Below are 27,414 nucleotides of genomic sequence, written 5' to 3'. Positions count from 1 at the left end.
AAGTCGCCAGCTTTCCTCTGCAGCTTGGTTCAATTCCAGACGAGGGCTATTGTCTCTAATTGGAGCTCAACGCCACATTGTGGCGAGGACTTGGGTTCTTAAAAGCCCATGTTGCAACCATAATGGCCAAGAATAGATAAAACATTTATATACCTGCTGCTTCAAATGCATTTATAATGTGCCATTTCTGTTCATGTACTGTTTAAGAGAGCCTATTTTAAAACAAAGAGCCAAAGAATGTCTTCTTAATGTCCCACTAAAAATGCTTTCTGGCAGTCATATTTAATTTAAAGTCTGTCAGAGCTGTCTAAAATAATATTAAGATAAAGGTTTTTCATTTAATAAACACAATTCATATTTCATACAGACCATCCACCCAATTGAAATACGGGATTATGGTGCCGTTATTACCTTGCAGTTAATAGTACATAATTATTGCACTTTAATTTGAGTTGTCATTATCTTCAATTCAATTCATTTTTGTAACGCCCAAAATCACAACAACAGTTGCCTCTGAGGGCGATGTCCCAGCATCCTCTGTCCTTAGACCCTCCTTCTCGGCCAAGAAAAACTACAAAAAACCTCCTTGGGAAAAAGTGGAAACCTGGAGGAGTCCCAGAGTGAAGGAGAGATCCGACTCTCAGACGGGACGCAAGGGAGACTGGAGCTGGACCCACTCTTCAGGCAGATGAGGGACCATCGGAGTGTTATAGTTATCCATAAAGAAATTACCCCTGTCAAATTGAGATCAAGCATAAATGTATGAATTAAAAGAAATATTGGTTCCTTTATACTACGCACCTTACAAAGTCCATACCTTTGCGCCTTTCCAAGGAGGCGCTTGACCTGAATGTGTATTTAACTAAAAGGGAAACTGTGCTTTTTAAAAATGCGAAACAGCAGAAAGGTGGCATGAATGTTACTCAGCTTGTGGGATTTTGAAATGCATGGAATTAGACTTAAGGCTGTAAATCTAGCTCTTTGCTACATTTTAAAGCATACCAAATCGAAAATTCACCATAGCTGCTACTTAAAAATCTCTTCAGGCACAAACTAATAATGAATAGAAGTGCAAAGAAAGCCCATTCACTTTATACTTGCAGTCCTTCCCAAGTGGGCACACACACCCATCATTCTAATCCTTTGTCCTCAGATAATTATAGCCAGCAGCTGAAGGCTATAGTTGAAAGGAAATAGGTTATTCAGAAGTTCTGGCTTGAGTGCTACCATTTCTTAAAAGGGGAAACAATACTAATCAAAAAGCTGAAAGGCCAAGATGACCAATTCTTCAAGCTCCATTGGTTTTCAATACTCATATTTCATAAATGTTCTGGGTGCAAGGAGCTGCTCAATTTCCTCAATGTAACACTTTAAACTTTTTAACTACATACAGTTAATATTCATTTTTTAATAGACCAATATTTGAACATTTACTCCGGCAAGGCAGTCTTTCAGTTAGTTGAAATATTCTCCACTTGTATTACTATACGTAAGGTTAAAGAAAATATCTAAAGTAAAACACAACTGGTCATTATTTCTATAACGGACAAAACATTTATTTCCTTTTCTATTAATACTAGTATTTTAACTACTCATGCCAACAAAATGTTTAAAACAATGCACACAAAGTGCTAAAATATGTATAGTGGAACAAAGAGGAGACATGCTTATATTTTAGACTGATTTATTTACAAAGATATTTAACTGATTCCCATTTAGTCGCGAGGATAAAACTCTGATGAATAAATATGTTCCGGCTGATCACCTGCAGAGAAGGAGACAAAAAGCAGAAATAATAATAAGGTGACATTTGTCTGTTGACAGAAAAGCAATTTCTGTGGTGAACGTGACAACGCAACCTTGACCTGTGGCACCTGATGTGCATCAAGTCTGAATTAAACTGTCTTAAAGTATGCATGTCTAAACTAGCAATATATCAACTTGCCATCAGTCTGACATTTTAGTGAAAGCTAAAATAATTACCTCGGAGATGAACAAGTCGAGCCATTTTACTTCTTCAGGATCTGATGTCGGACAACAATAAAGGGGAATGCAAAGCCACTGCCGAAGAACACCACCATCATTCCCAGCAGGCGCCACTTGTTATCCACGGAAAACGGTAAATTCTGCAAAGATTACAGTGTTTAAACTTTAAGAAAATGACACAATATCACAATGTCCAATACACAATACAAGACTGAAGGTTATGACTCCAAACACTAAAGAACGTATAATTTAATACTCATTGCAAATTGGGACTGTATACAAGTCAACTTAGATAGCTCTACTTTATTTGATCAAGTTCTTGGTTTTGGACCATTAACTGCTTTATTTTGGACCAATAACTGCTTCAGACATGCGTTTCAAATATCATTCTTCAATCCCCATTGTCTTATCAAATGAATAGTTTAGTTATTTAAGTGCAGGAGATTCGTTTTAGTTGTACATGATTTGAACCTTGAAGAAGCTAAGCTAGACTAGTTAGCTCGTAGCCGACATGCTAAAACAACACAGGTCATGGCAACGAATCAAACAAACCCCGTGTTTATTTTAATTCCTTTATCATATAGATTATACAGTTTTAGATCTAGATAGATAGTTTCATGACATTACATTTAGTTGTACACGTTGCTTGACTATTGTTCAGCTGTTGCCATGACCTCCAAACATCACAAGCTAACGTAAGGCGTCTGCGGCTACAAGACTAGGCCTCATCGTAAATACGGATGAAACAAACTAGTATTTTATTTATAACAATTGGACTCACCTTTCCGGGTCCTTCGGAGTAATGTGAAGAACGCACGGCAGAGGTTGTGAATCTCCTCACAGCTTGTCCCAACATGGTTTCAGTTTGGTTTATTCTCTGTCAGTGCTGCACTGCTAACGCGACCTTCTTGTTTCTGATAGCGGTGCTCGAGAGGGGCAATGACTTGTGGGTAATATAGACGCGCATGGACTTCTGGGACACGTAGTTCTCTATCGTGGCCATGGATCTAGCCACAAACATGAAACTCAACACATCGTAACCACTTCACAGTGTAAGCCTTTTTTCCCTACAATATTTTAACTGAAATGATGGGCTTTATCCTGTCTCTTATACTTGGCCTTTTGTCACATGGGCTTGAATGTTGTTGGGGGGAAAAAAATAATAATTTGACAATTAATCTCAGGCTCCATAGATCCATGTTTCACATGTTATTAATCCACATGTGTTAAGTGTTTCGATTGAGGATCAAAGTTTGAAACATTAGGCACGTTCGGGAAAAGCAACGTTGATCTTAGTGACCTTAGAGCAAGTCGGACTTTACCCAGACTTGATATGACAGGGGTGGGCAATTATTTTTCCTCTGAGGGTCATATTCGAATCGAGTTAAGTGGTGGAGGGCCAGACTGCATTAATTGGTGTTACAAATTCTTATCATTATAAGCACTTTTTTGTAAATTATAGGCTATTGAATCGATTATTTAATTCATTTCATCCAGTTTCATAGCTAAGACAATTAAAGAATAGAAAGGAAAATCTTGAGGGGGGCCGAATTAAAACAGGCCGAGGGCCACAAATGCCCAGGTCTGCTCTACTAAGGTCACAAGTTGAAAGCTTGTGAAATCCAAATGGAATCAACCAGCTGGAGCAGCTGCCACAACTCATGTGCGTTATTATAGTTATAATGAAAAGCTTTTATTTATTTATTTATTTATTTACCTGGCAATGCTTTGATCACTTAGAGTTATGCATTGAACAGTCTGAAGCTCTCCCTTTTTCTGAAGCTCAAATATCTTACCTTTGATGCTCATGATTATCTTCATTAAGTTGTCAGTTGACTATTTTGTCAAGTTTGTTGTCATTGATGTGTAGAAAACGCGATTTTAACCACTTTGAAGTTGTTAGGCGCGTTCTGCTTTAGCTGCGCCTCGTCTGGATGATCGACGAGTTCGGAGCTAAAAGTCTGCTGTAAAGACGAATACTTCAGTGGTTGAAATCGCGTTTCCTACACACTGGCAGTTTAATGAAGATATTCATAAGCATCGAAGTTCAGGTAATTGAGCCACAGAAAAATGTGGGAGGAAGAACAAACACCTCTCCTTGAACCGACACCTTAACGTGGTGGAGGGGTTTGAGTGCCCGAATGATCCCGGGAGCTATGTTGTCCGGGGCTTCATGCCCCTGGTAGGGTCTCCCAAGGCAAACAGGTCCTAGGTGACGGGTCAGACAAAGATCGGTTCAGAAGCCTCTTATGACGACGACACGAACAAGGCCGTTAACGTCCCCCGGATCGGCGTCACCGGGGCCCCATCCTGGAGCCAGGCCTGGGATGGGTGCTCCATGGCGAGCGCCTGGTGGCCGAGTCTTACCCCACGGGGCCCGGCCGGGCACAGCCCGAAAGAGCGACGTGGGGCCGCCCTCCCGTGGGCCCACCACCCGCAGGAGGATCCATAAGGGGCCGGTGCAGAGAGATCTGGGCGGCAGTCGACGGCAGGGGCCTCGGCGACCAGATCTCCAGACACAGAGACTAACTCTGGGGACATGGAATGTCACCTCGCTGGGGGGGAAAGAGCCTGAGCTTGTTGAGCGATACCGACTAGATATAGTCGGCCTCACCTCCACGCACAGTTTGGGCTCTGGAACCCATCTCCTCGAGAGGGGCTGGACGCTCCACTTCTCTGGTGTTGCCCGCGGGGAGAGGCGGCGGGCTGGTGTGGGCTTGCTTATAGCCCCTCAGCTCAGCCGCCACGTGTTGGAGTTTACCCCGGTGAACGAGAGGGTCGCGTCCCTCCGCCTTCGGGTGGGGGACAGGTCTCTCACTGTTGTGGCGGCCTACGGGCCGAACAGCAGTGCAGAGTACCCGGCCTTCTTGGAGTCCTTGGGAGGGGTACTGGACAGTGCACCGACCGGGGACTCCGTTGTTCTACTGGGGGACTTCAACGCCCACGTGGGCAATGACAGTGACACCTGGAGAGGGGTGATCGGGAAGAACGGCTTCCCCGATCTGAACCCGAGCGGTGTTCAGTTATTGGACTTCTGTGCTAGCCACGGATTGTCCATAACGAACACCATGTTCAAGCACAAGGGTGTCCATCAGTGCACATGGCACCAGGACACCCTAGGCCGGAGGTCAATGATCGACTTTGTTGTCGTGTCATCAGACCTCCGGCCGCGTGTTTTGGACACTCGGGTGAAGAGAGGGGCAGAGTTGTCAACCGATCACCACCTGGTGGTGAGTTGGATCCGCTGGCGGAGGAGGAAGCCGGACAGACTCGGCAGACCCAAGCGCATTGTGAGGATCTGTTGGGAATGTCTTGTGGAGCCCTCTGTCAGTAGGGTATTCAACTCGCACCTCCGGGAGAGCTTCTCCCATGTCCCGGGGGAGGTTGGGGACATTGAGTCCGAGTGGACCATGTTCTCCGCCTCCATTGTTGATGCGGCTGCTCGGAGTTGTGGTCGCAAGGTCTCCGGTGCCTGTCGTGGCGGCAACCCCCGAACCCGGTGGTGGACACCGGAAGTAAGGGATGCCGTCAGACTGAAGAAGGAGGCTTATCAGGCCACTCTGGCTTGTAGGTCTCCGGAGGTCATCGACGGGTATCGGCAGGCCAAGCGAGCCGCGGCTCGTGCTGTCGCAGAGGCAAAAACCCGGGCCTGGGAGGAGTTCGGGGAGGCCATGGAGGAGGACTATCGGTCGGCACCAAAGAAATTCTGGCAAACCGTCCGGCGCCTCAGGAGGGGGAAGCAGTGTCTCACCAACACCGTTTACGGTGCGGGTGGAGGCCTGCTGACCTCAACTGGGGATGTCGTCGGACGGTGGAAGGAATACTTTGAGGATCTCCTTAATCCCTCAGTCACGTCTTCCGAAGAGGAAGTAGAGACCGGGGACTCGGAGGCTGGCTCATCCATCACCCAAGCTGAAGTCACTGAGGTTGTTCGCAAACTCCTCGGTGGCAGGGCTCCGGGGGTGGATGAGATCCGCCCTGAGTACCTAAAGTATCTGGATGTTGTAGGACTGTCTTGGTTGACACGTCTCTGCAACATCGCGTGGCGTTCGGGGACCGTGCCTCCGGACTGGCAGACCGGGGTGGTGGTCCCTCTGTTCAAGAAGGGGGACCGGAGGGTGTGTTCCAACTACAGAGGGATCACACTCCTCAGCCTCCCGGGTAAGGTCTATTCCAAGGTACTGGAGAGGAGAATCCGACCGATAGTCGAACCTCGGATTCAGGAGGAGCAGAGTAGTTTTCGTCCCGGTCGTGGAACACTGGACCAGCTCTATACCCTCCATCGGGTGCTCGAGGGCTCATGGGAGTTTGCCCAACCAGTCCACATGTGCTTTGTGGATCTGGAGAAGGCTTTCGACCGTGTCCCTCGGGGTGTCCTTTGGGGGGTGCTCCGGGAGTACGGGGTCCGGGGCCCTTTGCTCAGGGCTGTCCGGTCCCTGTATGACCGGAGCAGGAGCTGTGTTCGCATTGCCGGCAGTAAGTCAGACCTGTTCCCAGTGCATGTTGGACTCCGCCAGGGCTGCCCTTTGTCACCGGTTCTGTTCATAATTTTTATGGACAGAATTTCTAGGCGCAGTCAGGGGTCGGAGGGTGTCCGGTTTGGGGACCACAGGATCTCATCTCTGCTGTTTGCAGACGATGTTGTCCTGATGGCTCCATCAAACCCGGACCTGCAACATGCACTGGGACGGTTTGCAGCCGAGTGTGAAGCGGCTGGGATGAGAATCAGCACCTCCAAATCCGAGGCCGTGGTTCTCGACCGGAAAAAGGTGGCTTGCCCTCTCCAGGTGGGTGGGGTGTCCTTGCCCCAAGTGGAGGAGTTCAAGTATCTCGGGGTCTTGTTCACGAGTGAGGGTAGGATGGAGCGTGAGATCGACAGGCGGATCGGTGCAGCGGCTGCAGTGATGCGGTCGCTGCATCGGACTGTTGTGGTAAAGAGGGAGCTGAGCCGAAAGGCAAAGCTCTCTATTTACCGGTCGGTCTACGTTCCTACCCTCACCTATGGTCATGAGCTTTGGGTAGTGACCGAAAGAACAAGATCGCGGATACAAGCGGTCGAAATGAGTTTCCTCCGCCGTGTGGCTGGGCGCTCCCTTAGAGATAAGGTGAGGAGCTCGGCCACATGGGGGGAGCTCGGAGTAGAGCCGCTGCTCCTCCACGTCGAGAGGAGCCAGCTGAGGTGGCTCGGGCATCTGTTCCGGATGCCTCCTGGGCGCCTCCCTCGGGAGGTGTTTCAGGCATGTCCCACCGGGAAGAGGCCCCGGGGAAGACCCAGGACACGCTGGAGAGACTATGTCTCTCGGCTGGCCTGGGAACGCCTCGGGATCCCCCCGGAGGAGTTAGAGGAAGTGTCTGGGGAGAAGGAAGTCTGGGAGTCTCTGCTCAGACTGCTGCCCCCGCGACCCGGCCCCGGATAAAGCGGCAGAAGATGGATGGATGGATGGATGGAAGAACAAACATTTATGCAAAAACAGAGGGCAGTTTCACACTGTTCAAGGCTTAAGCCTAAATTAACTAGGATCAAACCACTAGCTGGTAAATAAATAAATGAATAAAAGCTTTTAAAACTAATTATAATAAGGCACGGGTTGCAGCGGCTGCTCCAGCTGGTTGATCTCTTTCGATTTTATTATTATTATTTTATTGTTTAATTGTTTAGTTTTCTTTTTAAGAAAAGAAAAAAAAGAGAAAAAGAGCGAGAGAGAATTCATTGTTGCATCTTTGTGAATATGAATATTTAAGGTGTGTTTGTGAAATATTGAAGGTATAGGGTTATTATTGTGCTGCGCAGCTTTAAAGTGTTGTTGCTGCTACACGGTCTTTGTGAATGAGCTGATTTTTTATCATTTACATTATTGTTGCATTTGTTCACAGTAAAGTGTTGCTGCTACAGGTTTATTATAAATGAGAGGATTTAATGTGTGTGGGACATTATTGTTGCGCGTGTTCACCTTTTTAATTTGTTTTCACATAATGTGTGTTTCCCAAGTTTATTGTTTTACTGTATGTTTTTACCAGTTTTTTACTTACAGAGGATTGTCTGTGGACTCTTGATTCAAAAACCCTTCCCAGATAATTGATGATTTCACATGACTCAATCTCGATCTGTCAATCTGATGAATTGCCCAGCCTTATCCACAAAATAAAAACAGTGCATCAATCTTGTTATGGGGATTATTGTGTTTTTTCCTTCATCAGGGATAATCCTGAATTACTCTCAAGTAGCCATTAGTAAATGTAAGTGAAAACAGTGGATCATTTTTACTTTTTCCTCACTACATTTGAGTACAGGTATCTAAAAATCGCAAAGGATTTTACTACTTGACTAAAAAGTAGATTGTTTTAATTGTTTTAATTTTAATATATTTTTCTTTTACTTTGTGATTTTTCTGTGATTCCCGGAATTGAGTTTTCTTTAATAGTCCTTAAATAGATTTTGATTCTCAAAATGGGATTCTATGCATATTCTATCATGTTTTTATTTCTTTTACTTGAGTATTTTGTGTCGCTGTATGCATGCGTTTACACAAAATTCATAAAAAGCCTCTGGTTCAGTTCTGAAAATGTGATTGTCGGTACACTATTGCGCTGCTATATTTTGGGGGTGACTTCATTTGCTTGCTTTGTTAGTACAGGTTTTACTTTTACATCTGATGAGTCTTGTCTCTCTCATAGTGTGTTACAATGTCAACAGCACAGCAGGCTGGTTACTCCTCGTCATGGCTGCCACATCCATCAGAAACGGGTCATCACTTCTCCTGCTGCTCCGCATCTGCTCCCTCATATTGGCCCCTCAATCTGCTAAAAAGAGGTAACACGCACAACACACAAATGTTTTCAACTAGACCAAATCTCACAATCTAATCCATTAGCCCACATTTGAAACTTTTTCTTGATCTCCAGCCATGTGTAACCCAACAACTACTAGACCCTCAAGTATCAACTATCTCACAATGGCCTATTAGTTGCAGAATAGACAAAAAGAGGCATTCATTGGGTTTGCATTAAAAAATGAAAATTCCTCTTCCACTCAAAGAAATAGGCTACAAACAAGACAAGCTAGCCTGCAACATGATTATTAAACTCTTGAGTCAGTTGGAAAAATTCTGTTTTTTTGAAGTTGTGTTGAGCGTTGATGTTGTTGTTACATCAAGAATTCTCAGATCTGGTGTTATTTCCTACTTTCTATATGATTTTTCTATTGTATTTAGATCCAGGGATTCACAAGCACAAGTTTGTTTGTATTTTTAAACTGTAGGCACTATTAAACCATAAAATAACAATTATGTACATATGAGTCTGCAGAGAGAGTCACAGTGGAGTTTAGGGCATGCTCTGTGACCTGAGTTTATTTTGAGTGGGTTTAAATGCGCACCAATAACCCGATTATGATCAGTTTTTTTTTAAAGTATCCTCGTTTTGTTGCATGTAAACACAATATCCTGATTTCAGTATCCCGGTTATTACAGTAACCTGTTTATGGGATATTCCAATAGTATCCAGAATACTGTGGCATGTAAACGCAGTATCCTGATTCCTCACACTACTGCTGTACTGAGCATGTGCGAACCCAACAAACACATTAATAGGAGCAGCTATTTTATCAAAAGGACTTCTACCAAGGCTTTAATTTTTTTTTTATTAAATTATCATCAGGATACAATAAGTGAACTAGTGAACAATATATGGCCAACTTTTTACAGCAAATTCATTTCTGAGTCGGTCTTTGTTGTTCCCTGTCTGAACCTTGGGATCTGCCTGTATTCCATTATGTTTCCACTGTTGAAAAAGCCTTTTACTGAAGCTGTTACTCATGTTCTTATTTTAATGTATCCTGTCCTCTGGCTGTTTGAAACGTGCTAAAATTAGTATCCTGGTTTCTCTGAGTGCATGTGAGAAACCGGGATACTCAGCTCCCTGTTTACATGTGGTACTGAGAGTGTTCTGGATTTTTTTGAGTGGTAACTATGGCAACTGTTGCACAGATATGGCAAGGGGCAAAACATGTTTGCAAACGCATGACTTTTTAACATGTTTATAACAACAAAAGCACAAGATGCAAAAAAATAAGGAGACTGTAGAGCGCAGTCACAACTTCAGTAAAAACACAGTTAGTTAAAGTTAGTTTGCTGTTAAAAGTTGGCTGTATTGTGCATTAGATGACTTAATTGTATTATTATGATGATAATAAAAGTATACCAATAAAAAGCGCTGGTAGAAGTTTGAGTCCTTTTGGGAAAGTACTAGCTGCACCTGCCAAATGTGTTTGTTGCGTTTGCACATGCTCAGTTCAGCAGGAGTGTGAGAAATCAGGATACTGCATTTACATGGACACAAAACCTGATTATAACCGGGTTATTCGTGCACATTTAAACACACTCATTGAATCTTCAAAGTGGATTTGAGGGAAATAAATGCATACCGGTACGTCTTTAATCCTAGATTATTTCTAATTTGTACTTGTAACAAATTGTAATTGTAATCTACAACTGTCTGCCTATTCTGCTTCTCTATTTGCAATCCCGGTAACTCTGGGATCAAATAGATGATGTTATCTCATATTAAAGTTGCCTGAAAGAGAATTAGATGGAGAATTATGGTGAGCTGAAGTAAATATGACAAATTCCTCTCGTCCCCGTGTTTTCCCAAGTCTGCAGTCTTACTGCCATAATTCCTGTCTCATTATGTTCTTCATTGTGAAGACTTTGCATAGTTTTACATTTATCACATACAACCATGCATATTCGGTTAAAAGTCCAACATTTATAAAGACATTAACTTAATGCAAGGACTTGAAAACATTCTCGGATTTATGGGAGGCTAATCCAAACCAAGCAGCTTTTTTATTCTATTCATTGTCTTTTTTTGGGGACTTATTGACTGCATAACTGTATATTCTCAATTGTATCAAGCTGAAAAAATTTAAAGCCTGTCATGGAAAATCAAATCGAACTTCTCTACCCTTGAAAACAATTGATAGCTGAATAATTGGAGTGAGAGTTGCTGTCAGTGTTGCCGTGCAATTGTTTGCCATTTTAATCTTTTTGTTATAACCTTCGAAAGGCAACTAGTTTACTAGTTAATTAAACAACTTTGGTGCAAATTGTACAAAGGCATTGTATATAGGAGATGCCTTAAGTCATATTCTCTGTATGGGCAAGGGCTTTAGTTGCCTATATTACCTGTATTTAAATCCGGCATCCATAGCGATAGTTTCTTGCCAGGTTTTTGTAAGTCATATTTAAACCTTAAGTGGCAAATTCAAACATACAGGAAACAAGAAAAGGAAACAGACAAAAACAAATACAATATTCTCCTCTCCTCTGGGGCACAGACTCACCTTATGAAGGGATTCTAAATCTCAGTGGGACTTTCCTGGTTAAGTAAAGGTCAATTAGTAAATTGTGTTGTTGAAACAAGCCAATTACCAGTCCCAGGCATTTCACATGTTTAACTCTTTTTGATCGTGTCTATGTATCAGCCGCCCTTGACCATTTGAGCTCTCCACTGCAGATGAGCTCCGCCCTGTCAGCCACGAGACAGAGAGCCACAAAGCCACCTGTCAGCGCGCCGTTAAGCAAAGCTCGGGGACTGACCAAGGACTGACCGGGAGCATCTGTGTGCCTGTTTGTGTGTAATACGCTAATGAGAGCTGTCAAGCTGTCCAGTTCACTCCCCTTGCATTCCAGCGCCAACAATGGCACCTACAATTTGCCTGTTTTCAGTGACATTAAGCGGCGCGGGCACAAAAGGGAGCAGTCGTATCTCGGCGACAGCGTGTTCACAAACAAGACACAAGGAAAATCAAGCCCCAACACACACACACCATGGAAAGGGTAGATTATTAGGAGTGGGAGCTGTGGAGTGTAATGGACTAGAAATGGAACATGTCACTGCAAAATCAATTTCTTACAAAGTGTTAATAATATGAGCACTGGTGAAAAGTTCACTCAAGTCATTTTTTACTTTATATTTTTAAGGGATGATCTGAGATATATGTATTTCTTTTGCAGTTAATATTTGTTTTATTCTAGCCTATTATTTTGGCTGTAAAAGTGTGTGGTGGGGTTTTAAGAACATCTCAATTATCTCATCAGTCAATCATTCATCTAATAGGGCAATTAACTGTTCCCTTTTTACTATCTATTATTCAAAGCCTGAATTACAGTTTTGTCTTTTTAGCGATACCATTTACTTTTATTGCTTTAACACGGTTAGTACTCCTTTTTCATGTATATTTTTACATAAATTACACCTCCCGCCTGTGTCCTGCAGTAATCTAGAGCAGCACATTGTTCATAGCGCATACATCATCACATATGACATGAATAAAACCCTTTGAAGTCTTGTGTGTGGAGTGGATCTGAACATTTTACAGCACTGCAGCAGAGGTCACAAGAGGTCATGAGTTTTCTATTAATACTATTTGAGAGATTGCGCGCACTGCAGTCTTTGTGGAGCCTGTATTTACATTGTACACACATGAATACAGTGGGCCGCTGTAAGCTGTCATCTTCTTATCCCACTTGACGGTGCAACAGGCCAACATCCCTTCAAATCTTTCAAAGAGAGAAAAGTAGTTTGATTGTGTAATGGTGCATGTAACTGTGACAGGCTCATCAGCTCTGTTTATAAAATATTTATTGTATGCATATAATATTTGCTTCACAGTAACAGGCATATATGTTCATGTTAATTCAACTCTGCTATTGCTGATTGAGGGGACCCATTTTACATATTTTTAGTAAGAAAGAACTCCTGATTGGACAATGCCACTCATCTGAGGGGTGTGCGGTGCTTGCCATTATCGCCATTCAGCTGTAGCCACAGATGAGAACACAGGTGGTGCTGGGAAGTCTTTGAAAAAGTAGAGTCTGCCAAACTCTGACAGATCCTTTTTATTGTGCCAGAGAGCCAACTCTTCATCCGGATCTTTACCTCGGCTTGGGGGTGGCAGATCAGGTGGACTAGTCACACACCTGCGTTGGCACGGATTTCCATGAGTTTTCCGTGTATTGGCTCGTCTCTGAGCGCGGGGATCTCTGACATACGGAAAAGACAGGTGCTTACCAGACAGTGGAGGTGAACGGCATCTGTGCTGCCGTTCATAAATAAATTTGCATTTCATGGGCTGTATAATCTCCACTGTTAACTGTGCCGTCGAGTTGCATTTACAAACTTTGAAATGCTAAATGGATCCCACACTCCCGCTGAAGTTTGTAAGCGTATTCATTAGATTCCGCAATTTGTTAACAGTACTTTAGCCAATTAGAAAAAAAAAATGCCAATTTGATCTTTGTGTATCTGTTTTGTTTAAAGGAGTGAGACACAAGGCAAACGATTTCAAGCCGCGGCAGCATGCTTCAAAGAGCTCAGGATTGTTGTATAAATAGGATTAATTTTTATGCTCACAAATCTCATGCTTGCTGACGGTGAGTACACAATAGCTTTAACGGTAGCCATTTGCCAGGTCATACATGCTTTTCCTATGTATATTATAGAGAACAAAGGTGAAAAGTTGAATCTTGAAGTTAGCAACTTTTCTTAAAAAAAAAGTTTGCCAGTTCAAATATAATCTATCCTGGCTGCAATTTAGCCAGCAAGGCAAGTGTGTTTAGTGTTTAAGTGCACATTGACGTAATTACCCATAAGCTCTATAAGCAGTAACACTCTTAACAGTGACCAAAACTGTTCTTTTATTGCAGACTTGATTAAATTGAAGGAAGTTATCAAAATCATCTCCCATACTAATGAAACTTAAGGATTTGTTCTCTTCTTTAGCCTCTTGGTGCACAGTGTATTTGACCTTCATCTGTGACTGTGTAACTGCAGATGTCCCGGGCACAAACTGAATGTGGTACAACCTTGGGGGGTGACGCTGAGGGTTCAGATCTCCCTAGTGTAAGCACGGTGCATCTTGATTGAGAACCACACAAATATTTAATGAGTGCCTGAGCTAACACTGCATTAAAGATGCAGCAGCGTGTTGGACACAAACTTTGCAAAGTTTCCTGGCATCAGCCGAGGTTCAGTTGTGGGTTAGTCACAGCAACTAAACATTAGAAATAAAAATGTTGTGCACTCATGTAAAGGTTATTAGTGGACCTGGCACAATAACACATTTTAAAATACAATATATTAATAGAGAAACATTCAAAATATTTGTTATGCCATTGACACAGCAGGATAATTCAAGTAAACCCTTTTCTAAATGTACAATATCATTAAAAAGTCTGAGAAATATGTTTCAGCTCAGTTCTTGTAGTGTACAGTAATAAATGCACAAAACAACAACATGATACATATTGAGCTCCAGAAAATATATATTTCAATTTACTGAATGCAAATAAATAGGGTAATTACAGTATAATTACAGGTTATTATATTAATCAGGCCACACCTGGATAAAAAAAAACAAAAGTTGAAAATATGAAAAATCAGTCTAACATTTACTTGTTCAGCCACTTTGGATTTTTTGGATTTGTGTGAAACCCTGCGGCTGAATTTAAAACTGATTATATCGTTTTACACCTGAGTCAGAGCATCTCTCCTGATTGCTTAAACATTGTTTGATTTAATTTTACTTTGGTCTGTCCTGGTTTGGCTTAGTTTAAGCCTCAAGTTTTTTTCCTTTTTAGAAATGTTGTACATTTCTCTTTTATTCTGTTCTTCTTGTTCAAACCTTTTGACGTATTGGCCATAAAACTAGGCAAGAGTGAAGACAGGATTCTTGGCTGGATTCTACGTTTAGGTAATTCCTTCCTGTCGGCTGTGTCGATCAGTGTATGAAATAACACCATCACTGCATCACTATTTTTACATTCGGTATTTATCAGACCACATTTTCAGTTGACCCCAAGTGCCTACTCTTAACTTTAACATTCCAGTAGTCATATAAATGTAAACTGACAAATTGGGTCATAAAGCAACATGCCAGAGGCTGTATGTGGGCGCCTGTGTCAGGAAGTATAATTTCCAATACCCCTGGCTGTAACTTCGCCTTCTATGTGCACAGTAAAGCTTGATTAGTGAACCATAAAATTGTGGCAGTCATGTAATAAATATAACTGTCTTTACTAGCTCCTTGATAGATATTCTGTTCCAGCTTCAATGGTCACTAGGAGAGGCTGTTGTGTCGGGTTAGTTTTATAATAGAAATTCAAAATGCGTTTAAATGCTTGTCCTGACTGCAACTAATGATAAAGATGGCATCTGTTTCTCAGTGCTGTAGGTTAAACAGGCGTTTGCATGGTGGTCTCGCTCGGAGCATGTGATAGCTAATGTGTGGCATCATTTAGGCAGAGCGTCTTAAAATTATTCTTTGATAGGCGAGTACAAAAAGTGAAGGCAAAGACTACAACCAAATCCAGAATATGTGTTGTATTTTATTTCACGCAATTATGCCTAACCATTAGCCCGCAGTAACATTCATTGAAAATCCATTCCTGTGTTAATGGAATTATAATGATGTAGTGTATGCAGTGGCACCTAATCAAAGGGAATTGATTTAAGTTGCTTTTTTGGCTCAGGTCCCTTACTGCTAAAGGGCTTCAGTTGTAATGTCCGTTTGTGATAGAGCAGGCTTCAGAAACATACAGTATCTCTGCGTGTGGACCCTGATAGAAGAGAGTTCTGCCTTATAAGGTCTTTCCTTCAGGATACACCCCAGCTAAAGCCGGGTGTCCACTGCACAATTTTGTCCGTCTGCGTTGAAAGATTCTTGGCTCACAGTTGTGGGTTGTGATATGTGCCACGACATTTTAAATTCCCACAGACTTATAGTGTGACATCCATAAATCATGCTGTGGACTCCCGGCATAAGGCCCATATTTGCTGAAATGATTAAAAATGTTTGCGTGCTAGATATATGAACCATAGGGCTTGACCATATCATAATGTTATTATATATTTGTGTTTTCTCTGTGGGTGATATGAAATTTAACTACTCAGATGCACACTGCAGCTTTAGCACTAGAGGTGGCAATTTATTGAAATTTAGATAATATCACAGTGTTGTTTTGAAGATATGCTAAATTTGAGTAGGAAGTTTATTGTTTATAGTAAAAAATGCTACAAGAACTGATTTACAAGAAGAACCTTGTGCTACCTTCACATATAAATTATGCCGTAAACCATCAATGATATTTATTTGACATTTTCACATTTTGTCTGATAATTAAACCCCAACAAATACGTAAACCATTTCTGTTGACTTGACAAAGTATCTGAATAATAATGTCTGAATATTGTTATCAGGGTGCGCCCAGCAAGTATATATTTCCCACATTTGTAGTATGTAGATTTTTGTCAATATTGCCCACCCCTATTTACTGCTAATGCCTAAAGCAGCTCCAAAGCTGCAGAGGCTCTGCAGATGCTGAAGGAATTATTTGTGGACTGAAAGCAGAACTTGTAACTTAAATTGAATCTAACTTAAATTGAATCTAATCTAAAACAAGTTGGCATAAATAGGATAAAGTTTGCCCATTTTTGCTTTCGTATTCTGATTTTAATTTAAGTCATATCACTCTGCCCTAATGCGAACTTTGTTGGTCAACTATTAAAGCTTTTCCCTCGTATGACTTGAGTGCTTTTCTGGCCAAAAGATGAATTAACATTCTAAATAAGGTTTCAATGGTTAATCAACTAATCATTCTAATCATAATTTGATAATCATAATAGTTTTCAGGATTATGCAGATTCTTAAACACAGACCAAAATAGTTTTTTTTACAAAGAATAAACCATTTCAGATTTTAATCAATATTACACTTTGTCCCTAAACACACACACCTATCTAGAATCACCCGATCGTAAAAATAATTGCAGACTCGTCGACTATTAAAACTAATTCTCAACCTACAATTTTAAACCAGGAACTAATTAAAAGCATTTAACAAAAGCGTTAATGGTGGGGTTTCATCACCTGTGGCTTCCTCTTGCTTGTCATCACACTTGAAATAAAATTGATGAGTGGAGTAGTTTCTCTGCTGCCTGTAAAGGTCATAGCCATGTAACACTGCTTACAATTTATTTTATCGGAGCACAACTGGATGAAAAATCAGTGCAGTGTGAACTCGGGCTTTACTCTTTGCTTGGTGACAAGAAAAGTGCAGTGCAGTCATCCAAGAAGTCACAATATCACATTTTGTAGAACAATTATTGTGAGAAGAAACATCGCATTTATTAATGATTATTCCCTTTTGATTACAATTACTTGTAGATCACATTTTGTATGTGACCAGCTTACTAGTGTGTCCCTCAATCAGACATTCAGAATGAAAAGCACATATTTGTAAAGCTGTGTCTTGTGCAGAGTAAGTTAAAAAGTTTCTTTTAATGGTGGAAAATGCAAAGCTTCTTTTGTTTGCAGACGTTCACTTGTTTTTTTGTGATGAGAATGAATCAGATAAAGGCCATCGCTTGCATAAAACATACTTTTCTCTTTGCTCTCAGATATTGTGCAGCCAATTGTGTTTGACAAACTGAAACATTTTAAAGCACTCTGCTGCATAGCAGAAAGCTTTGGCTTCTCTCTCCTGTCTCCCATCACAGACACCCAAGTTGTGTTTCCTGGATGCTTTGCTAACACAAAAAGAAGCAGTGACATTTGTTGGGCGCAGGTTTATTTGTATTCCATCTCTCTCCTTGCGACATGTCGGCTTTTATGAGCTCACTCAGGCAAAATATTAAAGGCGCTCATTCTTTATTAAACTGCACATTGACAATTCAAAGCGTCCAACACACAGCTTTCATGGGCTTGCACTTTCTGCTGCAAGAAATCAGGTTAGCCTAATTATTTTTTAAGTAGCAACAGTCAGAGGTGCGCGCAGGATTCTTTGTGAGGTTACGCAGTCAAATGGGTGACAGATCCTCCAAGCACCATCACGCACGGGCTCCGCGCACGCTGACCAGTCACCTTTTCCATCATTGCTTCTCCCGTTTCCGATTCCCTCCTGAGTGCCACAGATCCTTCGTGCTTTGAGTGATACAAGCTCGCTGTAGCGCAGGGATAGAGAGGAAAGAAAGAGCAGATCCAGTTTACCAGTGTCAGAAACAAACAGGTTTTAGTTCTGCAGCCCTGCCCTGGCTAAAGAGCAGCGTTTTCGAAGAACAATTTGAACAAGTTGTTTGTTCAGAGAAAAGCTTCAGAACAGTGGGATGTTTAGATCATATCAGTTTAACACATTTCTATTTTGACCTTACACCAAAAGAAGCAGTGAAGCAGTATATGTGATATTAAAAATGCACAATGCAAAGGGTTAAGTTGAACATTCAGAAATTCTCGGCACCATCAGTGACTTTCCTGTTTCCAATGTTTCAATAAATGTGAGTGATAGTTGAGTAACTCTGAAAGTTCGGGGCACACGGCGCTGGGCTGGGCAGCTCCTCCGTCAGACATAATGATGGATTATGACCAAAGCCGACTGCATGTGAAAGTGCACAATCAGCTAAATGTGAGCCAGCGGCTGGGGATTTCATAAATATGTATGGCACCTTACATATTGTTAAGAGCCTGCAGTGAATTACAGATCAGCTTTATCAATGCAGAAATACATAATTCTGAAGTGGCCAACTTTATAAGATGCAAATAAAAGCGTAAAGAGGAGCTGGAGCTGAGGGCTTCTCTTGACTCGTGGAGTTCAGACAATGAGATCAAGTGACATTTTGTGGCTGCCACTTCCTGCATCTGAAGCATCTTTCTGAGAGATACTGCATTACCCACTTGGAGAAACTTGTGGGGGAAAAAACTTGAAGTCCAGATGTGATTGTGGGGCAGGGGGCAGGAACTGTGGAGCAATATCTGCTGCAGTGTCCCGTACAATCTAGCTTTCACTTCTGAAGCAATCACCAGCCAGCAGAGCGCAACTGCAAAGCAATTAAGCTGCCAGTGATTTTTAATTAAAACTAAGAGGCGTGATCTGTCTGAAACTTTGTTTGCCTTTTAGCCAACAGAACATATCAACTTTATAATAACACAATTATGTTGTATGTAAAATCATCACATTATTATTCACAAATGTATGAAATGGCAAGACAGACTGTAACAAAATAACTTCTTTCTTTGTTCAGTCAGAGTAGTTTGCCGTCCAAACATTGTTCCAATTAGGAGAGTAACTGTAATAGAGTCATGAATTATTCAGAGGAGAAACTTTAGCTGTACCCACTGGGCATAATCAATATGCCATCTGATGCCTCTGCCCAGGCAAAGTCCATTACAAGTTCTAATGTAGCTTGTGAACCAAAAAGCAATTTAACATTGATATCTCCAGGGAATGAACAGAGGAACAACCGGTGACACATAAACAAAAGCAGTGCAGCAGAGAGAGGAGCAGTCTGCAGCATCTGGGGTGATAAACTGATCATCTAAGAGAAAATGTACAGCTATAGAAGCTCAACTGCATTACATTCAGGCTGCAGTCTGTATGCCTATTAACCTTTGTGCAGCGTGTCTCTTCTTTAGTTTGCCTCATTTGTCATATTTAGTTAATTCAACTGGAGAGGCCATTTGGAGGCTGCCACGCTATGATAAACACTGCTGGAGCAATGGGCCAAAACAGCTAATGCTCACTATTATTGTTGTGTCACAAAACAATATGTCCAAAATCAAAACCTGAAAGTCCGGCCGCGGTGTTATAGTCTGGTGGAACAGCAATGCTGTAGCACAAGTGTTGATAGTAAATAAACTAGCTGAATAAGCTATTATAGCTTTGTATATTAGAACAAAAATGTTATAAATATGAGAAAAGACTGATGATGATGCCATTTTTATTCGACTTTAATAATGTTCAGTTTAATGAAGGGTTGTCACAAAAAAACTATACCAGAACCCAATAAATGTATCAAAACGAGACAGAATGTGTCCTTTACTGAAAATTTACAGTGTGGTTTATATCTGTTTCAGAAGTAATATATGGCCACAAGGAGATATTAAATAAACTACATTGTTATTGTGCGATGAAAAGGATTCATTACTATTGTTCCTGTTGTACAAAAGTGTTTTTATTATGTGGTTTCAGAATCAATATCGAGTACCAAGCCTTGTCCTCGAGCTTCTTGGGTCTTTTTAATCGTGAAATCCACAATTTTGAGTCGGTAAAAGCATGTGGTTTGGATAATTAATTTGTGTCAAATAGCAATGATTAAAAGTCTGTATTTTCTATGTTCTTGAAATTAATTTTGAAACGTGTTTTTAATGAGCCAAAATACAATTTAATCAGTAATTGTGATCGACAGTTATCTAATGCCAAACAGCTTGTACAAAAAGCCTCTTTTGGGTTTGTGGGTGAAATTTGCTTCAAAGTATTAGGAACATGTTAGCACTGGAAGGACATCAAACACTGGCCTCGACATCAAATCTCCAAAATGACAAGGACTGGGCAGATCGCAGACTTTATTGGCCGCGAGATGAATGGACCACACGAATGATTCAAAGTGAAGAATCTGTCCCTGGAGAAATAGATTCTCTCGTTCAGGTGGCTGTGGAGGAATTTCTGTTGGAAAATGGAGCCGTTTTCCTTCAGCGCCTAATTTACAGTTGGCAGTTAAACGACGCATTAAAAACCTAACTGCGCCGCTCAATTGCTTGAGACCAGATTGATTCTGAAGGTACGAAATAACAATGGTAATTTTTCCTCTGAAGCTTTTCAAACATCTCCACGTGAACTTTTAACACAATCTATATGAGACGGTGCCCATTATGGAGCTGCATTGATGAAAAATGCCTCTTACATTTTGATATTGCGTTTATGCTGTGAACTGTTGGTTATAGCAGTCCCTGATGTCTGGCCCCTGAAAGATCATTTAGGCCTATTTCATTTGTGTTTTTCCTGGAAATATTCCTTCTAATAAAATGGTTGTTTATAGAGGTGGGAAATATATTGTCAATGATGTTCACATGATATTGACTGATGCTCTATATGATAATATTTCTGCACTTTTTATTGACATTTGTGATACTTAAACCTCAACACATTTCTTTTGTCTGAATATTGTTATCGGCATACTCCCAAAAATATAGAGATAATATTTTGTGTCAATATTGGTCACCCCTACTGTTAATAGTGGATACATGGAATAAAAACATGCACCGGTATACAAATATATTTATGTTTGATAAGCTTTAGTTGCAGAGATCTTTTCGCAATGGCAATTATTTTAAGATTTATGTCACCGTTTTCCTGTGGGGGAAAAATGTCTTATATAATTATGACCTGAAGTAGAAAAACGTTATTGTCAATTAGGGATGTCACAATATAAGATTTTAATGTAAAATTTTTTGGGGAAGATAAGAAATGTTCCAAGTTAACGACTATTCACAAATATTGACACTATAATCAAGTCTTAATCAAAGCCTTCGTTTGCTTTCGTTTAATCTTTCACTATTCCTCAGTAGTATTTTGAAATCAAACTTTCTGAATGAGTAAGTTATGATATTGGCACATAAACAGCCTGATGAAAAGTACTTTATGCGCATTACTCCAAGGTAATTACATCTCTTAACTTATTATCTTTAAAACAAACTAATTTCTTTGGCTACTTTATACATTGGTAGCTTTTTTGGAGAATAGATTGAACTGAAATTACTCCCTACGATTCACATGAATATTATTACATACCCTATTCGTTCGTCCTATTGTGCCCTAAATAATCACAATTATCGATTAACCAATAATCCCTATTGTCAGCACATTTGTCCTACATTTAAAAAACGAATATATTTGCACATAAGCTAAGAAACAATAAAATTTAAGTTTATAGCTGATCTTTTCAAAGAGGATCATCGACCAGTAAAAGGCAAAACCTCATTCAGTTTGTCCACTTTCACTCTTTGAACATTTATATAGCCTCTTTTTTCGTCATTGAAGCGTGAATTAACACAACATTATGCAATTATTATAGAACATTTATCTTCTATACACTGATGCACATCTTGTATAGGAAGCTCTCCCCTTGTCAGCTAATTTGTATTCATAGTCTGTCAGAAATCTGAAATTGCTGTGACATTCTTGGTGCGATGATTATTAAAATGAGCCTTTTTTCCTGCTTCTCATGGCTGAAACGACTCATCTGTTCATATTACTGTTAGACATTTGGGAGACATAATCTTTATAAGCTGCATCTTCTTGTAATCACCTTTTAGCCCCAGATTAATGATAGAAAATTTGCCTTTTGGTGATTTGGAGGCGATGTGGGAGAGCGAGGTAATGGCTGGAAAATGGCTAGAAAACACATCTATGCTTGCTATTGAGAGCCACGAAAGCTTGAATTTCAATCCAATTTGTCCTGTTGTATTTCAGGAAGTGGTATCTGCTGTTGCATTGTAAAACATAACACCTGTAGTGCTGCTTTCTCTTTGTATCTAAGTAACACAACTTCTAGAGCAAATCATTTGAATTAAGTTCAAATCCACATGACACATTAGACTACACTTTTCAGTAAAACAAAGGGAATATGATTTTAATTAAGATTTTACCAAATATTTAGCCTGTTTTGCTCCAATTAGGCAAAGTTGGTGACGTTTTTTGATAACACTTTCTGGTCTGCTGGAGGTAATTACACAACTGTTACTTAGCAATCAGATTGTAAACAAGGGCTAAAGTCAATTTAAATCATACAATGATTTTGATTTGACCAAAAAATACACATAAAAACAACTTTATTTTGTTAAATGGTTGTTTAAACTGTTATAAAAGGGTGTAAGTCGCGTGCAAATTTCTCCGGTATTCTGTTTTAGAACTCAGCACTACTTCCTGTCAATTTTACGTGTCAATTTTTTTTCACAAACTGCAACTTGACTGATGTAAAACTATGGTGTTTGGTGAGAAAGTCCTTGTGATAAATATTTATCAAACAACGTCATTATTGAAAAAATTAGAACCTGTCATATGGGCTTTCATTGTTGATTGTTTAAACTGCGGTATAAATGAGCTTAGCATCACTGTCATAAACCCAGTGTGAAAAACTCTGTAAAGTAATGAGTTCCCAAAACAATAGTCCTTACCATGTCAAATTGTATGTATTGATGGCTTTATTGCTCTGTTTTAAAGTAGTTATGCAGGAATTGAGGTAAACATGATGTGCCCAGCCGCTTCAGTTCACAAGAGGCGCATGTCATGCTTGTATCCATGCAGGTTCCCTCTATTCAAAAACATACTTGTGTTTAGAGGTGCAAAATTTGGGTAATTTGGGGAAAAAATCCATGGAAATTATCAGAAGTTTTACAGGGTTGTAAAACTTTTCAAGGTTGTCTACGAACAAAGACTGATGGACAGATACATAACAACCTTGGATTTATGCAAATATTAAAGCCGAGAGAGTAAAAACATTATCATTGTCAGTTGTGATCACTGCCACGGCTTTATGAGGAAGAAGCTTTAGTCATCCAGGGCAACTTATGTGGCATTTAAGGAGACAGACATGTCACGTGGTGTAAAAAAGTCTCCACATGGATTCAACTTAACAGATACAGTAAGTCTGAGGAGAACTGCTGCATGGGTGATGATATTTCAGCTGAAACACGGTATTTAAACCAGACTGATGCAGTAAGTGGCTTCTCATTTCTGAAACAACCATGTGAAAAGATGTGTGTTCGAAAAGGGTCAAATTATTGGCATCAAACAGAGAAAACATCTAAGGAGAAGCAGAAACTAATGTACTACAGATCTGAACCCCAGTGAGAGTGTTTGAGCTGGAGAAGGCTTTGTGCAGTGGTCTCTCTCCCATCATCAATACAACATCATCTGGTGAAAAATAATGCAACACTGGATGGAAATAAATCTGTTAATAATGCAGAAGCTTATTGAAACTATGCCACAGCGAATGTGTGTTGTAAATCAGAGCTAAAGGCCATCCTTCGAAATATTAGCACGTGTGACACTTTTTTTCCTGTGGTGACTTTTTTTTGGACAGGCAGTGTATTGTGTCTCAGATGCTTTGATCTCCAACACCTTCAAACTGTTGAAAATCAAATGTGGATCACAAACAAAACAAATAATGGTTTGGTGATGCACTAAACATAAGGAATATAATTTTCTTTACCGGTATTTATGCATAGTTTCATATGGTTATTGGTGGGAGTGGGCACACATTGTCTTAACTGTATAAGTTGGTTTGGGGTGATACTATTTTAATTCTCAAAATTCCAGAGCTAATATTCCAATGCAAAATGTTTGAGAATTTTCTGAAAAATGTCCATGCATTTTCTGCCCCTTTGTCTTGTGTTTGATGCATTGATGATTCCTAAATTGTCATTGTAAGCTGCGTGGTCTGTCAGTGTATGCATGTCTTTAAATCCTCGAATGACACAACCGATCACTGCTACTTTGACAGAACTTCGTCAACACCGATATCAGTTCGAATGTAACAAACGTGTGTGCAGTCCCCTCTTACACCCAAACCAACCAAATATTCAATTTCAAACCGTGATAAAAAACTAACGCTGCTGTCAAAATGTGTAAAAGAAAATGCCGGCGGGAGATATGAGCGTGGCATGTCTCCTCAGATATCTGCATGGGGTTGTGGAGACAGCGACTATCGTGTTGCATTTGTTCTAACACGCGTCAAACCTTTAAAAAGCAGAGCAGCGTTTAATACTGCATTAGGCTCCATCAGCGCGGTTACAAATAGTCACCTGTCGCCTGTCAGAACGTGTCAGGAGTTCCCTTATGAGAGAGGTCGGCGTGGTTCATGTAAAGTTCACCTTCATTTGTATTGATAATATCCTGAGCCGTGCTGTGTGGCTGTTACTCCAACTCCAGCGGCACAATGGGGCAGTTACAGTGCTCAGTGAGTGCCCCGCAAGAGTCGACGTTCAAAATGACTCGGCCTATACGTGAATTTCTGTACTTTCCTTTATATTACAAGGTTGATTTACTTCAGCCTCTAAGGGAATTTAATATATTAGCCATGGCAGCCTGGGTTATCTTAAGGTAGAGAAGAAGGTAGAGCGTGGTATAGTAGATTCCTGAAATGGACTTTGTGGCAAAGGTTGTTATCTCTTTTGATGAGTGAGATATAGACAGAAAGTGGATATTGTGTGCATTATTCATTGTTTACATTTTCATTTTGTTTCATGCGGGCAGTTTGACTAAGAGAGGTAAGCGTTAGTAGCAAAGGGATTGTACAACTACTTACTTACACCCTTTTCCATTATAGCAAACTTTACATTGGTTGCTTGTAAGGATGTCATGATTGTCTCGATGTTATGATTATTGTAAGAAGAAACATCACGGTTTTATGATTATTCCTGTTTGTTGGCACTGTGCGCAAATAACAGTAAGAAAAGTCATTTGCTTTCTTTCTCCAGTCTTCAGGAGCAAATTGTAACATAAACGGCCAAATAAAAGGACTTCACATATAGTTAGACAGTTTGTGTTTGATAGTTTGTCCAGTATAGATTGAACTGAAATTACTCACGACTGCTGCATATTAATATTAATAATTTTGACATCCCAGTTGCTTTAGATTGGTTTGGAATTTAAATTTTACTATGCGTGATACTCGTCAAACAACATTTTTGGACACCTTGACATTTTCAGTTGTAAGAAATTGCGTTCTAGTCAGTAGTTCCCCCATAGCTCAGTGTAGTAGTAGTAGTAGCACCTAGATAATGTTTTTAAAATCTATTCTCTGGACACCCACGCAGTGCAGATACTTTTATCACACTATCGGGCAAAAAATGGTGGCTAAACCTGTTCTAAAATAAGACCATGGATATAGTTCTGAATAATGATTAATCCAAAAGAGGACAAAAACAATAGATTTTTCTCTTAATGAAAATTTTTTTCAAACTGCAGTAGTTCCCCAGAGGCAGCCCAAACTCACTCAGTCGATAAGCCACTGTAGCCTTTAAAGTCTGAATATTTACATTTTTAGTCAAGCTTATGGCAACACGTTATAGAAAACTTGTCTAGACAGGACCTCTGGCTAGTGTTTTATCAACATGAGGAAAATCCATTGTAGATCACCTTTTGACACGCGGCGTTTAAAGCCTTTTTTGTTCCTGACCCTTGAGAGGAAAAGATCGATACGCCGTGCCGTGAGGGTGTTCACAGCAGTGATCCTGGCTCTTCTCTGCCACAGTCTGCAAATTCTGCCTCCCCACATGTGGTCGGTCTGCATGACACGCTATTCTTAGAAACGCTGTCCTGTTTAAAAGCTGGGGTTGCATGGTCTGTGCCTGATGGTTGTTTGACCCGTCGGATCAGGAGTGTCTGAGCGCTGTGGTGAAGGGGATAGACATGTGTGACCTCAGTGTCATGAGTCATGCACAATAACTCCATGTGCAATATAGTGCAAATTTGTTATTGGTGCACTATGCAGCTTTTCTAATTCAGGGTACGCCATTTGCTACTAAGAACTGGTATTGAATTGCGTTCCATAAGGGATGTCAAGATTAATCGATAGTTATTCAGGTCATAATATAATTTTAAGAACAAGAAAATATAACACATTAGAGCTAACTATAAAATAGTTTTTTATCTGGCAGTTTGGTCAGATTAACTTTATTTTGTCATTCAGATTTCACTGTTGTTTAGTCGCGGTCTCAGTAAATCCATCCATCCATCCATCCATCCATCCATCTTCTGCCGCTTTATCCGGGGCCGGGTCGCGGGGGCAGCAGTCTGAGCAGGGACTCCCAGACTTCCTTCTCCCCAGACACTTCCTCTAACTCCTCCGGGGGGATCCCGAGGCGTTCCCAGGCCAGCCGAGAGACATAGTCTCTCCAGCGTGTCCTGGGTCTTCCCCGGGGCCTCTTCCCGGTGGGACATGCCTGAAACACCTCCCGAGGGAGGCGCCCAGGAGGCATCCGGAACAGATGCCCGAGCCACCTCAGCTGGCTCCTCTCGACGTGGAGGAGCAGCGGCTCTACTCCGAGCTCCCCCCGTGTGGCCGAGCTCCTCACCTTATCTCTAAGGGAGCGCCCAGCCACCCGGCGGAGGAAACTCATTTCGACCGCTTGTATCCGCGATCTTGTTCTTTCGGTCACTACCCAAAGCTCATGACCATAGGTGAGGGTAGGAACGTAGACCGACCGGTAAATAGAGAGCTTTGCCTTTCGGCTCAGCTCCCTCTTTACCACAACGGTCCGATGCAGCGACTGCATCACTGCAGCCGCTGCACCGATCCGCCTGTCGATCTCACGCTCCATCCTTCCCTCACTCGTGAACAAGACCCCGAGATACTTGAACTCCTCCACTTGGGGCAAGGACACCCCACCCACCTGGAGAGGGCAAGCCACCTTTTTCCGGTCGAGAACCATGGCCTCGGATTTGGAGGTGCTGATTCTCATCCCAGCCGCTTCACACTCGGCTGCAAACCGTCCCAGTGCATGTTGCAGGTCCGGGTTTGATGGAGCCATCAGGACAACATCGTCTGCAAACAGCAGAGATGAGATCCTGTGGTCCCCAAACCGGACCCCCTCCGA

General features: G+C 41.2%; 1 protein-coding gene and 1 long non-coding RNA gene across 2 annotated transcripts in view; one reads left to right on the top strand and one right to left on the bottom strand.

Annotated features, from left to right (window-relative positions):
• The window catches only part of LOC140347147 (uncharacterized), a 413,233-nt gene that overhangs the window by 131,408 nt on the left and 254,411 nt on the right, over positions 1–27,414 (top strand). The gene's annotated exons all lie outside the window — the stretch shown is intronic.
• cox7c (cytochrome c oxidase subunit 7C) lies at positions 1,670–2,942 on the bottom strand. Its single transcript, XM_072432954.1, has 3 exons — positions 2,768–2,942; positions 1,984–2,126; positions 1,670–1,765 (listed from the first exon to the last, which is right to left on the bottom strand). The coding sequence occupies exons 1-2, from the start codon at positions 2,840–2,842 to the stop codon at positions 2,010–2,012; spliced, it is 192 nt and encodes a 63-aa protein (XP_072289055.1). The 5' UTR covers positions 2,843–2,942; the 3' UTR covers positions 1,670–1,765; positions 1,984–2,009.

This window comes from Eucyclogobius newberryi, unplaced genomic scaffold (assembly GCF_026437365.1).
Source record: "Eucyclogobius newberryi isolate DKJ021-1_F unplaced genomic scaffold, fEucNew1.0.hap1 SCAF_6, whole genome shotgun sequence".
Classification (NCBI taxonomy): Eukaryota; Metazoa; Chordata; class Actinopteri; order Gobiiformes; family Gobiidae; genus Eucyclogobius; species Eucyclogobius newberryi.
This window is presented reverse-complemented; position numbering and strand designations above follow the sequence as displayed.